The 14,871-nt window shown below is 32.2% G+C and overlaps 1 protein-coding gene across 3 annotated transcripts in view; it reads left to right on the top strand.

The window, feature by feature from the left end:
• The window catches only part of LOC126879880 (sorting nexin-27), a 107,953-nt gene that overhangs the window by 44,565 nt on the left and 48,517 nt on the right, over positions 1 to 14,871 (top strand). The window contains exon 1 of one of the 3 annotated variants that reach the window (XM_050643209.1): positions 11,864 to 12,082. The exons of 1 other annotated variant lie outside the window; for it this stretch is intronic. In XM_050643209.1, coding sequence (XP_050499166.1) covers positions 11,994 to 12,082 — 89 coding nt within the window. In that variant the 5' untranslated portion in view covers positions 11,864 to 11,993. Of the gene's footprint in view, positions 1 to 11,863; positions 12,083 to 12,118; positions 12,593 to 14,871 lie in introns of those variants that run through there. One more of the 3 variants, XM_050643211.1, reaches the window with a different exon arrangement.

Here is a 14,871-nt window from a genome sequence, read left to right as displayed (position 1 = left end):
TATATTAACAATAATTATAAAAAAACTAGGGATTTTTTGTTCTGACTATAATAATCAAAAAATGACTTTTTTATAAATAAAAAAAATCGGCCGGGCAGATATTATTTTAGATTTTTGGATCATTCTAAACAAATATGTCATTTGTAATTGTTCTCTTAAGAGGAAACAGTAGCGATCAACAGGTAGCGAAAACGCGTTCCAAGATTGCGGCTGTAATTTTGAATATTTTTTCGAGATATTTGGCACACGTATTCGTAATATAATAAAGAATGGCGGTACAGAGCCCAATTTGAAAAATATATTAATATGTGGAAATTACTCTGTAATTAAATACAATATTAAAAAAACGAGCCTGTACCGCCATTAAGAAGAACAAAAAAATACATTTTCTTCAAATAAACTTTTTTATCCAATGCCTAGATTTTGTGTCATTTTGGAACTACTAATGAAATAAAAAATTTTATTAGTTCCAAAATGACACAAAATCTAGGCATCGGATAAAAAAGTTTATTTGAAGAAAGTGTATTTTTTTGTTTTTCTTAATGGCGGTACAGGCTTGTTTTTTTAATATTGTATTTAATTACAGAGTAATTTCCACATATTAATATATTTTTCAAATTGGGCTCTGTATTATATTACGAATACGTGTGCCAAATATCTCGAAAAAATATTCAAAATTACAGCCGCAATCTTGGAACGCGTTTTTGCTACCTGTTGATCGCTACTGTATCACCTTAAGTTGATCATTTTCGAGTTATAAACAATTTAAAACTGAAAAAGAAAGTAAGATGATGATTTTCAAGGCTCCAAATCGTAAGTAAAAAATATCATTATTGGAATAGCGAAGTACCTAAATTCAAGTTCAAACCTTATTCTATCAGTTCTTGATAAGTATTTTGGACCTTTTCATTTTAAAACATTGTTTTTAGAATATTAGCCCGATCGCCCGTCTTCCCATAGGCAACCTTCCTCATTAACAAATAAAAAAATATATTTTAGAATAAAACATGGCAAAAATTCTTATCGGAACCTGATAGAAAAGGTTTGAACGTGAATTTAGAACTTGATGATTACAAAAATAATATCTTTTACTTGTGTTTTTGACCATTGAAAATCGTCAGCTTTCTGTCTTTTGTCAGGCTTAAATTGTTTATAATTAAAAAACGATCAACTTAAGAGAAAAATTACAAAAGCCCCTTTTTTGTTTAGAATGATCCTAAAAAACTGTGAACGATACAAAATATATCTGCCCGGATCGAAATGTTTTTTAATTTATAAAAAGTCATTTTTAATTATTAATTAATTATACATAGTCAGAACAAAATTAGATCGGGCACCCCTGTTTTTATAATTTTTAACATACTAAATTATATATCCAATAAATTTTAAATATCCATTAATAGATCGGTGCAGATCGACCCTAATATCGAATCATCTACTATTACTTATTTCAAGATTCTCTTCGTAGTTCTGCGTCGTTTAATTAAATACAGTAAATCAGTACTTTTTATTATTGTTATTATATTTTTTTATTATCCATCAATTTTATGCTTTTCCTACACATTTTTCGTAAGATTTTAGGGTGTTCTGTTGGTGTTGTATACCATAAAGCATAATAACTTTTTATATATTTTTTATCATAATGGACCGTGATAGTGTGACGTCAAAACGTCAAATTTTTTCCAAACATGTTGTGTGTAGGTGTACGCTAACGTGTACGCAAATAAATACGTTAGGTATAATTAAACGTCATAACAAATATTTTTCTATCAAACAAACACCAAACAAAACAAAATAGCGTGTTTCAAAATATACAGTCACTGCCCACGCTAAATAGTCACTAGCTTGATGAAGTTTAACTTTTTTATTTGCGTACATTTTAGCGTGTACCTAGACACAACGTGTTTGGAAAACTTTTTTTGACGTTTTGACGTCACGACTATCACGGTCCATTGTTAACATTCGAACGCCTTTTCTATTGTCGATGTTGATTATAACCTAAGGGATGTTTCACATTATAAGAATTTTGAACGTGCGAGGGGTTTCTCGTGCGGTAGTTTTGACGCACTTGTCCTTTTCACACAATAAGAATTGAGTCGCACGAAGATATTTTGCTGTGTTGTTTGGTATATTATTTTTATTTACACTTTGTGGCTGAGGTAGGTACCTACATGATAAGATGTCTGATATGTATCATTACGATGTATTATTACAAATGGGTATTTTTTGTCCATACTTTTGTCCTAATGTACTGTAATGCGTATTTAATTCATTTGCAATTTCTATTTTGTCAGTTATTATTTCTTATGTTTTTAATTAAAAGTTTTAATTTGTTTTTATAATCGTTGTTCTACTAAGTTATTTGTGGGATCTTGGATTAGCGCATCAAATTAGCTCATACAATCTATGTAATAACGTCAGAATCCGGTTATTTCCTACCGACGCACTAAACGTCAGCTCAAATGGTTGATTAGGAAGTAGGCTACTTTTCAAAAAGCTAAACATCAAACTCAATAAGTTACGAGTAGACTAGTAATAATTATCTAGTAGTTTTACAAATGTTTGACATTTCTCTTCCAGAATTGAACAAGCGCTGTCGTATTTTTGTGTGACTATAAAAAAATCAATTTATTTAATCTCAATTTGTTCAGCAAAGCATAGTTTATTTACATTTGAGTTTGACACTTCGTGAATGTCAAACTAAATTTTAAATTAAGTATTAATAAAACATGAATGACATTTGATAGTGAATTTAATTATTATATAAAATAAATAAGATGTTCAAAAATACAATTTGAGTATATTTTAAAAGCAATAATTTATTAAGTAGGTATATATTTACGAGTATACGGCCTACCCTTTATGATAAATGGACTGTTCCATTTGTTATGAAATTCAAATACAAGGTGTTCAGAAACTCTACCGACAAACGAAGACAGGAGGTTAGTCAGATAATTTTAAGACAATTTAACCCAATTCATCTAGTCCGAAAATGCTTCCTAAAGGAGCTAGAGCTATTTGAAGATGGCGTCTGGGAATTAGTTTTTCTTAAATATCTCCAGAACGCTTCTATTTAGATTTAGAAGAACGAAAATTGGTACACATATTTATCTTCCAGGGATAAATCGATTTCATTAATTTCAAATTTCTAGTACCGGTCATAGGCGTCCGTTTGGGTAGGGCATCAGTTATATTATCGCATAACTTTTTTGTTTTCAATTTTTAAGCACTTTTGAGTCTGGATTATTAAAATGAAAGATATTATAGTACTAAAAGGTACTCTTACTTTAAGTCGATAGGATACACCGTTTTCTAGAAAAATCGATTTGAAAATTTTTCGTTGTTTGAATATCAAAAAAAATTTCAATAAAAAAAAACTATTTAGAAAAACCAAAATTGGTACATTTATTTATATTCCAGAGATGAATCGATTTTATTAATTGTGAATTTCTAGTACCGGTCATATGCGTCCGTTTTGGGTAGATCGACGGTTATTTTATCGCATACCTTTTTTGTCTTTAATTTTTAAGGATTTTTGACACTAGATTATTAAATTATGAGGTATTCTAGTATTAAAAGTTACTCTTGCTTGAAGTTGGTAAAATACACCGTTTTTTTTAATTTTCAAAATTTTTTTCAAATTCAGGAAACGAAAAATTTTCAAATCGATTTTTCTAGAAAACGGTGTGGCCTACCGACTTAAAGCAAGAGTACCTTTTAGCACTAGAATACCTCACAATTTAATAATCCAGTATCAAAAGGGCTTAAAAGTTAAAGACAAAAAAGTTATGCGATAAAATAACCGTTGCCTCACCCAAAACCACCACCCAAAGTCACCATAGATGGAATCGAGTTATCTCTGGAAGATAAATATGTGTACCAATTTTCGTTTTTTCTAACTAAAAGCGGTCTGGAGGTATTTAAGAAAAACTAATTACAAGACGCCACCTTCAAAGAGCTCTAGCTCCCTTAGGAAGCATTTTCGGACTAGGTGAATGTGGTTAAATTCTCTTAAAATTATCTGAGGAATCTCCTGTCTTCTTTGTCGGTAGAGTTTCTGGACACCTTGTATAGGCGGTTCGCTAAACTCGACACAACTGGCTAGTGCTAGTGATTTTAGTAGGTAACTTTTTTGTTTTTTTGCGAATTTTGCCAAGATTGGCAAAATTACTAATTATTTAGTAATTAATTACTAATTAGTAATTATTTTTTTTGCCAAATTGGCAAAATTATTGACTAAAATCACTTGCCAGTTGTGTCTGAGTTTAGCGAACCGACAGTATATGAAATAAAATTGTTTGGTATAAAAAATTATGATCTGATATGTGCAATTCTAATGGAAAAAAATATTTGAAGATTTTTCTCAAATTATGGATACCAACATTTTCATTTATAACTCTTTTATTTTTAATTTGACGAAGAAAAGTTATTCTTCATAAAAAGCTATTCATGTTCTAAGATTTATGATGCAACCAACATATTATATAAAGTTTTATTAATTTTATACGAGGTATATAAAAATATAAATTTAGATCAAGAGTAAACTACCTTTATAGTTCATAACATTTAAATTAGAATGATATAATTGCACATTAAAACATAATTATTAATTCTAAACTACTTTTTATAATAGCAATTTTCCATATTACGAATTAAAATACGTAAATAAACAAAGTTTTCGTTATGATAATGCTCGCATTTTCAGCTTGTTTATACTATAACTTATCACTAACTCAGGGGAGTAATGTGTAGTGTGTGTGTTGAGTAAGTGTCTTGTTACTTTGCAAAGTCGACGTCATTGTCTTTGCAAAGAGACGCTAATTGTATCCGAACGTCTGCGGTCCCTCCGGTGAGTACCGATCCCACAAGGACAGAAACTATCTTCATTTATTAATTTATAATAGACGAAAAATTTCTGACCCTGGTGAGATTCGAACTCACGACCATTCGGACCTTTCGATCCAAAGGTAGGCGCTCTTACCACTGAGCCACAGAGGGGGGTAGGTGTGCTTTTCAAAGAATGAAAAAATTCCTAATAAACTTTACTGTATCGTTGGATATCCGATACCAATTTGTAAAAACATTCATTTATTCCATATTGCTATACAGAGTGGAAACATGGACCCTCGCAATTACAAGTATGAGGCGTATAGAAGCCTTTGAGATGTGGGTTTTTCGAATGATGTTGAAGATCTCGTGGACAGAGCACGTGACCAATAACCAGGTGCTGAGAAAAATGGGAACTGAGAGAGAACTCCTAATTACTGTAAAAAACAGAAAAACGAGTGTGTGTGTGTGTGTGTGTGTGTGTGTGTGTGTGTGTGTGTGTGTGTGTGGAGAGAAAGAGATATGGCATTAGACAAAGAGTCTTTTTGCCACAGAATTTTGTTATAGATACGTTTAAATTTTTATCTTTTAGCTAAGTTTGTAGCTAGAGCTATCTCAAAAAACGTCAGCTACTTAAGGACTATTCGTAACTTGAATATATTAGATTTAAGCCATAAATATTGGTGTACTAAAAAAACCCCCATATACGTTGAAAGCTACAGGAAGTTGACAATGAATGAAAACCAAATGTACAAAAATAAAATACATTTAATTTACACTAAACCTCCTGAAACTCTCTTTTCCAAGGTAATACAAACAAACTACATGGATTCAAACCTTCCAGGTAATATTATCAACAAAATAATTAAAGACAGGTGGCCTATGTTTCAATATATTTTTACTGACGGCTCCAAAATTCAAAATAAAACCAGATGTGCAATATATCACTGGAATTCTGAATACAAAGAATCATGCCGATTGCCTAATGAAGCTTCAATATATACTGCCGAATTATCAGCTTTATTACTTGCGTTAAAATATATAGCCTCTGTTGGTATGGACAATTATATCATTTTCACCGATTGTAGAAGTATTGTGGACAAACTCACTTCTATCCAATCGACAAAAAATCTAAACCACATTGAGATAGAATTAAGAGTCTATATTATGATTTTACTTCCTCGGGCAGTTCAATTATTATTTGTTGGGTGAAAGGACATTCTGGAATATTAGGAAATGAAGAAGTCGACAAATTAGCTAAATCTGCAGCTTTAACCAAACAAAACATAAGCAACATACTTCTACCAGTAACCGATATAGATAATATCAGTAAAAACCATTGCAAACAAAATTGGCAACGTGTATATAACCAAAGTACAACGGGAATAAATTTTAGAAATTGCCAGCCACTAATTCCCAATGAGAGATGGTTTAAACAAGAATCAAATAGGCTATTTATAAAAACAATAAACAGAATGAGGTCAAATCACGCACTAACTCCAGCATACAAACACAGCATAGGTATCAGTGATAACCCATATTGCGCCTGTGGTGGAATGGGAGATCTACAGCACCTCATATTGGAGTGTGGACTGTACAGACAAAATATTAAAGTAATGTATGAAAAGTTAATTGATCTAAATTGTCCTTTACCTGTCAATTTAAACGAAATTCTTTTTCCAAAAAATAAGCAGACGTTACAATGTCTTTACGAATATGTAACGTCCTGTAAATTTAAATTTTAAATAGGCTTAGATAATAAAATTATAAAATTGTAAAAATATCACACAAAATTGAAAAATGTATCCATTAATATAGTATAACACTCTGTAAATTTAGATAATAAGTAGGCTTAGATATTAACTTAAAATTGTTATTGTAATACCATACAAAAAACACAAATAGTCTGGCTAATTGGCTCCGTCAAAGCCATTAATTAAAAATAAAAAAAAAAAAAAATTATCTTAGAATCATTTATAAACTTGATTAAGATATTAAATATAGATTTGTCAGAATAAGATAAAAGATTGCTGATGCTAACTGGAAGGCTAATGTTAAGGTTAATTAAACCTAAATATAAATTTCGAGTCTGATCCCTATGATTACGACAATCAAAGAATACATGGTTCAGATCCCCGATGGACTCATGGTTGCACGAACAGAAGGGAGTTTCATAGATTTCAATCCTATGTAGATGCTCTGGAAAAAGGCCATGGTTAAGTTTTAGCCGGGTTATTAATGAGGAATGTACTTTGTTATAATTGTAGTTAAAATGAGGTATACATTTGGGTAATAATGGGTGAATAGAAAAGTAATGATTTCTTGATGTCTGCTAAACATCTTCGTATTTGGACCTCCATCTTTCCCTGCCAACACTTCTAATAACAGAAAATAGGTCTTTGAAGTTGAAAATGTTTGTGATTTCTGGTATCTCGGATGTATTTTTTGCCATTCCATCCACTATTTCGTTTCCAACCACTCCACTATGTCCTTTAACCCACAGTAAAGTAACTGTTTTTTTAGTGGATTTTAGATTATGTAATGTTTTTTTGATATCAAGAATAATGGAGTTTTGGAAATTATCTAATGGATGGCTACAAATAGCTTGTAGTACTGCCTGAGAGTCTGAGACTACTACAACGTTCTCGCAATGATTAGAAGCACACCAAGTTAGTGCTTTCTGTATGGCAGCAGCCTCGGCTGTAAAAATAGAACAGCAATCCGGAATTCGGTATTTTTCATAATTGTTGTTCGAAACAAAAAATGCGAAACCAGTACTTTCATCTGTTTTTGATCCATCTGTATAAATTACTGTTAAATGTTTCACTAATTTGTTTAGTATGGATTTAAATATAAGATTTGTTAAAGTTGGCAAGTCTGAATAAGATGGCATTATAATGGTTGGTTTGTCTATCAGAACTTCAAAGTCATGTTCGAAAAAAGGAAATTTTGGTAGCTGTGAAATATAAGGTTGGTAAAGATTCATATCGATAAAAGATTCTGTAAGAGGAGGCGAATTTTTTATCCTCCAGTAAGAATTTGTTAAATTTTCTGTCGAAAGTACTTTTGTGAACCATAGTTGTATTAAACGTTCTGTATTTTATTAGACATTTGTTTGCTAATATTTGCCTACGTATGTATAAAGGTGGTTCTTGAGCTTCTGCTAGAACTGCATGACTTGGTGAGGACATCATAGCTCCTAGACAGATTTTTATAGATTTATATTGTATTCTGTCTAGTGTTAAAAGATTTGTTTTGCAAGTAGAACCATAAAGAATACAGCCATAATCTAGAATGGATCGTATGTAGGATCTATAAAACATTAAGGAAATATATTGGTCTGCACCCCAACTTTTTTTGGAAACGAAACGCAGAAGGTTAATTCCACGCTCTGACTTTTGTTTCACATATTTTGTATGGCTAGACCACAAGAGTTTTTTATCTAGGATCATGCCCAGATACTTATACTCTTCTGCTAATGGAAAAGCATAATCACCTATATTGCATTTGCCTCTGATTTTTTGTCTACGTCTTGTAAAACATACAATCGAATACTTATCTTGTGATATGCTAAATCCCATGTTTTTAACCCACCTATCTATATTCCTAAAGTTACGTTTTAGATTAAACATACAATCATCGTAGGATTTATGGCTGGTATATAAACATATATCATCGGCATACTGTATTATTTTACATTTGTCATCTATCAGGTCATACAGATCTGCAGTGTAAACATTAAATAATAAAGGGCTTAGAATTGAGCCTTGTGGAAGACCGTTATATAATATTCTTGGACCGTGTAATACATTATTATGGTCACGTAAATATATTTTTCTGTTAACATACAAATTTAATATATTTACAGATAATCTTTTATCGATACCACATGCCACCAATTTTGAATATAATATATCCAAATCAACCACGTCATACGCACCCTTTAAATCTATAAACAAACATAAAATATCATAAATTCGTTTTTTGAGAAGCAAAGTTGAATATCCGAAACTAAATGTATGAGAGCATCAATTGTGCCTCGACCTCTACGAAATCCATACTGTGAATAGGGAAAAACTGCTTTACTTTCTAAAAGATGTTCTACTCTCAATTTTATTAGTCTTTCAAAAGATTTTGTTACACATGATAATAAGGAGATGGGCCTATAAGATGATGGAAGTTCTGGATTTTTGTTGAATTTAAGTATAGGACATATGACTATATTTTTTAAAGTGTCGCAATATTCTTGTTTCAACCACCAATTATTAAAGATTTGTAAGATAATGTGTTTAGCATTTAATGGCAATTTGTCCAATATTTTATAGGTAAAACCGTCTAAACCAGGTGCTGTATTTCTGCTTTTTTTAAGAGCAAACTCTAGTTCTGAAAAAGTAAAAGGTTTTGACATGTGATCTATGTTAGTATTAAAACGAAAAATGTCTATGTTATTATCATCAATATTACCTGGGGCAGATGAAGGTGCAAGTTGATCTAGTAACTTATTAATGAGATCTTCAGAAAGTTGTGGTTTCTTGTTGTATTGATTATTGTTGGAAAATGATCTTACAGTTCTCCAAATTTTTGAGAGAGGAGTACTTTTGTTCAAGCTATTTAAAAAATGAATCCAGCTGCATTTTTTTTTCATTTTAAATAACCGTCTGGTTTGGGCTGCAATGTTTTTATAAATTATGTAATTATTATAGTTACTTTGCATTCAGTATGCTTTTAAAGCTTCTGATCGTTTTTTTATTATATGTGTACATTCCTCATCCCACCAATAGGGCCTTGGGGTTGAAGGAGTAAAGGGTTTCTTTATGGGCATAGATTTAGAGGCGACAATGGAAATAGTTTGAAAAAGTTGAGCTGTCTGCTCATCGTTTGAAAGATCATCGGTTGTTGAAAAGGTAGAAAGTTGATTCTCTAAATATGTATGGAACAGGTTCCAGTCAGCGCGGGATTCATTCCATTTGGTTGATGGATTAATAAGAAAAGAAGAAGGATTAATTTTAAGTTCTATTTTAATAGGAAAATGATCGGATCCCAGTGTGTCAGAGTGAACTGACCAGTTTATATGGTTTGTTAATGTAGCTGATGTGATAGTCAAATCAACGGCAGACTGATTCCCACTTGGACCCATTCTAGTAGGTGTTCCGTCATTTTGAAAGACTAGTTCGAGAAAAGCCATACTTTCAACTAAAGTTCTACCATTACGGTCATCCGGGATCGGACCCCACATGCAATGGTGGGCATTAAAATCACCACAAAAAACTGTTTTATTAAAATCAAATTGTTTGAATAAATGTATCCAATCTGTTTTATCTACTCTGATGTCAGGTGGTCTATATATAGACACAAAAGATATATTAATTTTATTAAGTAAGACTGCACACACTTCTATTGCACTATTAAAATTATAGTTAATATTTATTATTTGATAATCAATGCTCTTTAATATGAAAATACCTACACCACCATATCCGCTGTCACGACATTTTGAAACAAAATTATATCCTTTTAATTTAAAATCCATTTGGCTTTTCAACCAAGTTTCGGATAAAATAATAATATCTACATGAAAATTATTAATATAATTTACAAGATTATCCCTATTGCTAACTAAAGATCTACAATTCCATTGTAAAATATTTAATAATGATTGACTAGGTTGATTGTGTTTATCCATTTGGAAGTTAGTGACTGCTGTCATTAAGACTAGTCCCTATATTATTCGTTTCTGTGTTAGTACCTGTATCTTCTAGATTATTAGAAATAAGTTTTCTTAATTCATTTTCTAAATTGCATATGGGTTGAGATTGATTAGTAGTATCTATGAGTTGGTTTATATGAGATGTCACAAGTAATATAAGTTTCTCTTTATAATCAATAAATTCGTCCCTGTAAGGATTAGGGATTATCGGATTAGATTTAGGGGTGGGTCTTTTGCTAGTTGAAGCAGAGGAATGGGGTAGAATTGGAGGAGAAGTTGCTTTACGTTTATTAGCTGTATTTGTTGTGTTACTAAATCTTTTTGCCGGTTTATTTAATGTGAAATTAGAGGTATTGTTAATTGGGTTAGGTAAGCTTGGAAAATTAGTAATGTTATTTAAAATAGCAAATCTATTAATAGTAGTTGTAGTTATTTTTGCGTAGTTCGGGTTGTTATGTAGTTGCTCTGCTTCTTTGAAATTTATATTTTCTGTTGCCATTATTGTCTTGATTTTTCTCTGTTTCTCGTATATTGGACACTTTCTTGACAACGAGGTGTGCTCGTTAGTTTTACAATATATGCATAGATTATTTTCACTACAATTTTCTTCTGTATGAGAAGTGTCTGTACATTTTTTACATTTACTCTCCTTGGATTTACATAATCTCGAGCTGTGTCCGTACATAAGACATTTGTAGCATTGCACCACTGGATGCACGTAAGGATCAACTACGAAGTTACATAAGTTAATTATTATGTTTTGGGGAACTTCATTGCCCAAAAATTCTACAATAATTATTTGTCTTGGTACTAATTGAGTAGTACCGTCGTAATACTAGAATATAATAGTAGAAAAACGAGTTATTTGGAGATATTTACAGAGGAGAAAAATACAACTTTCTACGACTCATAATGGAAGGGAAAGTGAAAGGAAAAAGGTCCAGGAAGAGGAAAATGCTCCTGGCTGAAGAATGTAAAAGACTGGATAGGCATGGATAAACATTCGATACTAAGAACAGCTCAAGATAGAGAGCTATAGACTATAGCTGTAGACAGTCTTCAGTAATGGAGAAGTCACCTTAAAAAAGTATCAAAATACCTGTTGTTTCACAACTTTTTGGAATATCTAAATATAAATGGTATTTGGGTTGCCAAGTGTTATCCTCCCTGTATATCATTAAAATTAGTTAAGGTCATCGGTTCAACCCAGCGAATAACAAAAATTAGGGAATTATCACGAGTTACATTAATAACATGTTTTTCTTACTAAATTTTGGCGGCTGCGTCTATATAAATCACAATCTAAGGGCATTTTTATTCTACTACGACAGTATCTCTAACACGAGAATGTAATTATTCTCTTGAAAGTCACCAAGTTTGAAGAAGCACGCAATTTTAAGAATTGGCACAGTGACAAATTATCGAACGACGCAAACGAGTATTTTAGAACAGTTGTTGTATGCATTTTCGTTTAGACATTGACGCGAATATGTTGGGTCACTCTCAGTTGATTAATTCGCCACATTCCAAACCTGAAAATTTCTTTTGGTGAGAATAATTCCAATAACGCTATAGTTTTATATGTTTCATAGTTGCAACATCTTTTAGCGAAACAACATGTTAGATATTTATACCAGTATCACGAAAGTACAATAAAATAACATGCTTGTACAATAAATATATTATACACGGCTCACTAAAATAATTAGTTACGCCCCTGTACTACTGATTACTTAAAATTCAAGTAGTATTTATGTAACCTTTCTGGAAACTCCAGGTTATTGTTGAGACTCGCATTTGAACCCCTCGCCGGGGCAGATCGTCAAAAGCTTCCTAACGAGAATCATCTCTAATCTATCGACGCTCCCGCTATTCGTAAAAAGGCCGCATTTTACCGGCTTTTTTTGCTATCGTTTTATACCGCTCAGATAATTCAATCTGCTCAGTATTATCGACGATGATTTATTTAGCGTATTAGTGAGTGCCTTACAAATGAACCAAATGGATTATGGAATTCAATCAGAGCTCTGATGTGACACGTCATCAAGGAATAAAACTGTAAGTACTCTACATGTATGTGAACATAACTTATTAGTCGTGATACTGTATGCATTTTGAACCATATACCTCTCGTAGCAAATATTCTTTGTGCCATTTATGCAGATAATACTTTAAATTACATATGAAAAATCGTTATCTACTCTTAACCAGCTTACCTATGGGAATATACTCTATAACCGTACAATAAGTATAGGTTACTATTGTTAAGGATACTTTACGTATTGCCTAAACATTTCTGTTCCATCGAGCCGTATCATATTAATTATTTATTAATTAAATCCTCAAGGTCCTTCGTATTTGCATATTTTGATAATCTCTATTCTGAGAATAACGGTTTTTCATTTATAGTGTCTTTCTGTTGCATTTGGAAATTTCCAAGCCACGCCGCCCCGGCACAAAAATAAAATATTCCTCTCTTTCTGCACTCAAATTCTCAGTATTTAACCCAGCACGTCTCTACAATAGCTGGTAGGTTGTTAAGCCCGGTCTACACGTGCAATTTCAGAAACTACTTGCTTTGTTCAAATAAAGGAGTCGTTTTGTTTGTATGAAAAAATATTTGCATATATTACATTATTTTATTTTCGTAAATATATTTTTCTGTTTATAGTATACAAAAAGTGTACTCATTTCTTGGCTGATAGTACGGGTGTTATAATTTTAACATTGTTTGTTCAACCTTTTGATTTAAATTAAATTTATAATTTTGAATCCGATTAAGCCTGGTTCACAGGTTACAAAAATTATTAAAAATAATTTTGTTTTCTTGCATAAATTGTAAGTTTTTGCTACATTTAGCTTCGCTTAAGCTCATTTTACACTTCTAGAAAACTATAGAAAATAAATAATTGTTTTTTCCTTCAATTTAATTAATTTAAATACTTGTTAAGGGTGTCTCACACTTGCTGAAAAATACCCATTTTGGAAAATTGCATATATTTTGAAATTTTATAGTTTTGCATTTCATATACTAATCTGCGCTCATACAGGGTGATACTATTAAGCCAATCTCACACTATTAAACGTGTAATATATAATATATTGTACATATTCTCTCATTTTCGCATCGATTTATAGGTTTAGACATTTGCAAATAATCTATCTAATCTCACATTCTCGCAACATGGCTGACCGATCAAAATATAACCGACAGAGGCTCACCGCAAAACTTGATATAACCAAGTTGGCTGATTCGGTTCCCACAACTCTTAATTCTCTAAACAAATATAAAATTCGTGAAATAATTTCACAACTCAAACATTCTTACGGACTTTTCCGCGATGCTCAAAATGTGCTGGAGACGATCCCCGAGGAACCTACCCCCTCTACTGATTCCTCTGTGGTTTTTGATAAATATTTGGATACAATTTCTCTATTGGAAGAAAGGTTAGAGGTCATTGAAAGTTCTAATGTGACTGCTACCCCCTCCCTCCAATTTGACCCTAATTCTTCTCTAACCTCACAGTCTATGGCTAGGCAACGAACAGTAAACCTCCCTCGTATTCAGTTAAAACCATTTAGTGGCTTAGTTACTGAATACAATTCATTCATTGAGACCTTTGATACAATAATAGGATCTGATACTACATTAAGTGATCTGGAAAAACTCATTTACCTCAAAAGTTTTCTAACTTCCGAGCCTTTGACGCTTCTCGAGCATATCCCACTCACAGGTGACAATTACAAAATAGCCCGGGATAACCTGACACAAAGGTACGCCAACTCTAAATCGCTTATCAAAACTCTCATCTCTCAAATTCTTGATGCGCCTCCTATTTCTGGAAACGCAAATCACTCACAATTAAGAAATTTTCATACGGTCATGTCAAATAATTTCAAGGCCCTATTGAACTTGAATAGGCCCCCTTCAGATCTCTTGCATTTACTTCTCATACATATCGCTACTCAGAAACTCGACGCACCTACCATTAGGGCTCTTGAGTTCCAATCCGGTGGTAGCCAAGCTACCCCTGATTTTGTCCATTTTCTAGGGGAAATCGAGACACGCGTTGTTCATCTTGAGAATATTCAATCTCAATCAAAACCAAAATCGACTACTACTTCCAGACACTCTTTACACCTAGCCTCAGACACTTCTACCAGTAACCTTTCGCCTCGCTTAGGTCCTAAGAAATGTTCCTATTGCAACGACTCTCACTCGATCTACTCTTGTCCTCAGTTCAAGCAGTTGAATTCTAAAGAACGTTTTAGTTTTGTCAAACAAAATAAATTTTGTATTAATTGTCTTGGGTCTCACATGCTCGATCAGTGTAAAT

The sequence above is a fragment of the Diabrotica virgifera genome, chromosome 2 (assembly GCF_917563875.1).
Source record: "Diabrotica virgifera virgifera chromosome 2, PGI_DIABVI_V3a".
In the NCBI taxonomy this organism is placed as follows: Eukaryota; Metazoa; Arthropoda; class Insecta; order Coleoptera; family Chrysomelidae; genus Diabrotica; species Diabrotica virgifera.
This window is presented reverse-complemented; position numbering and strand designations above follow the sequence as displayed.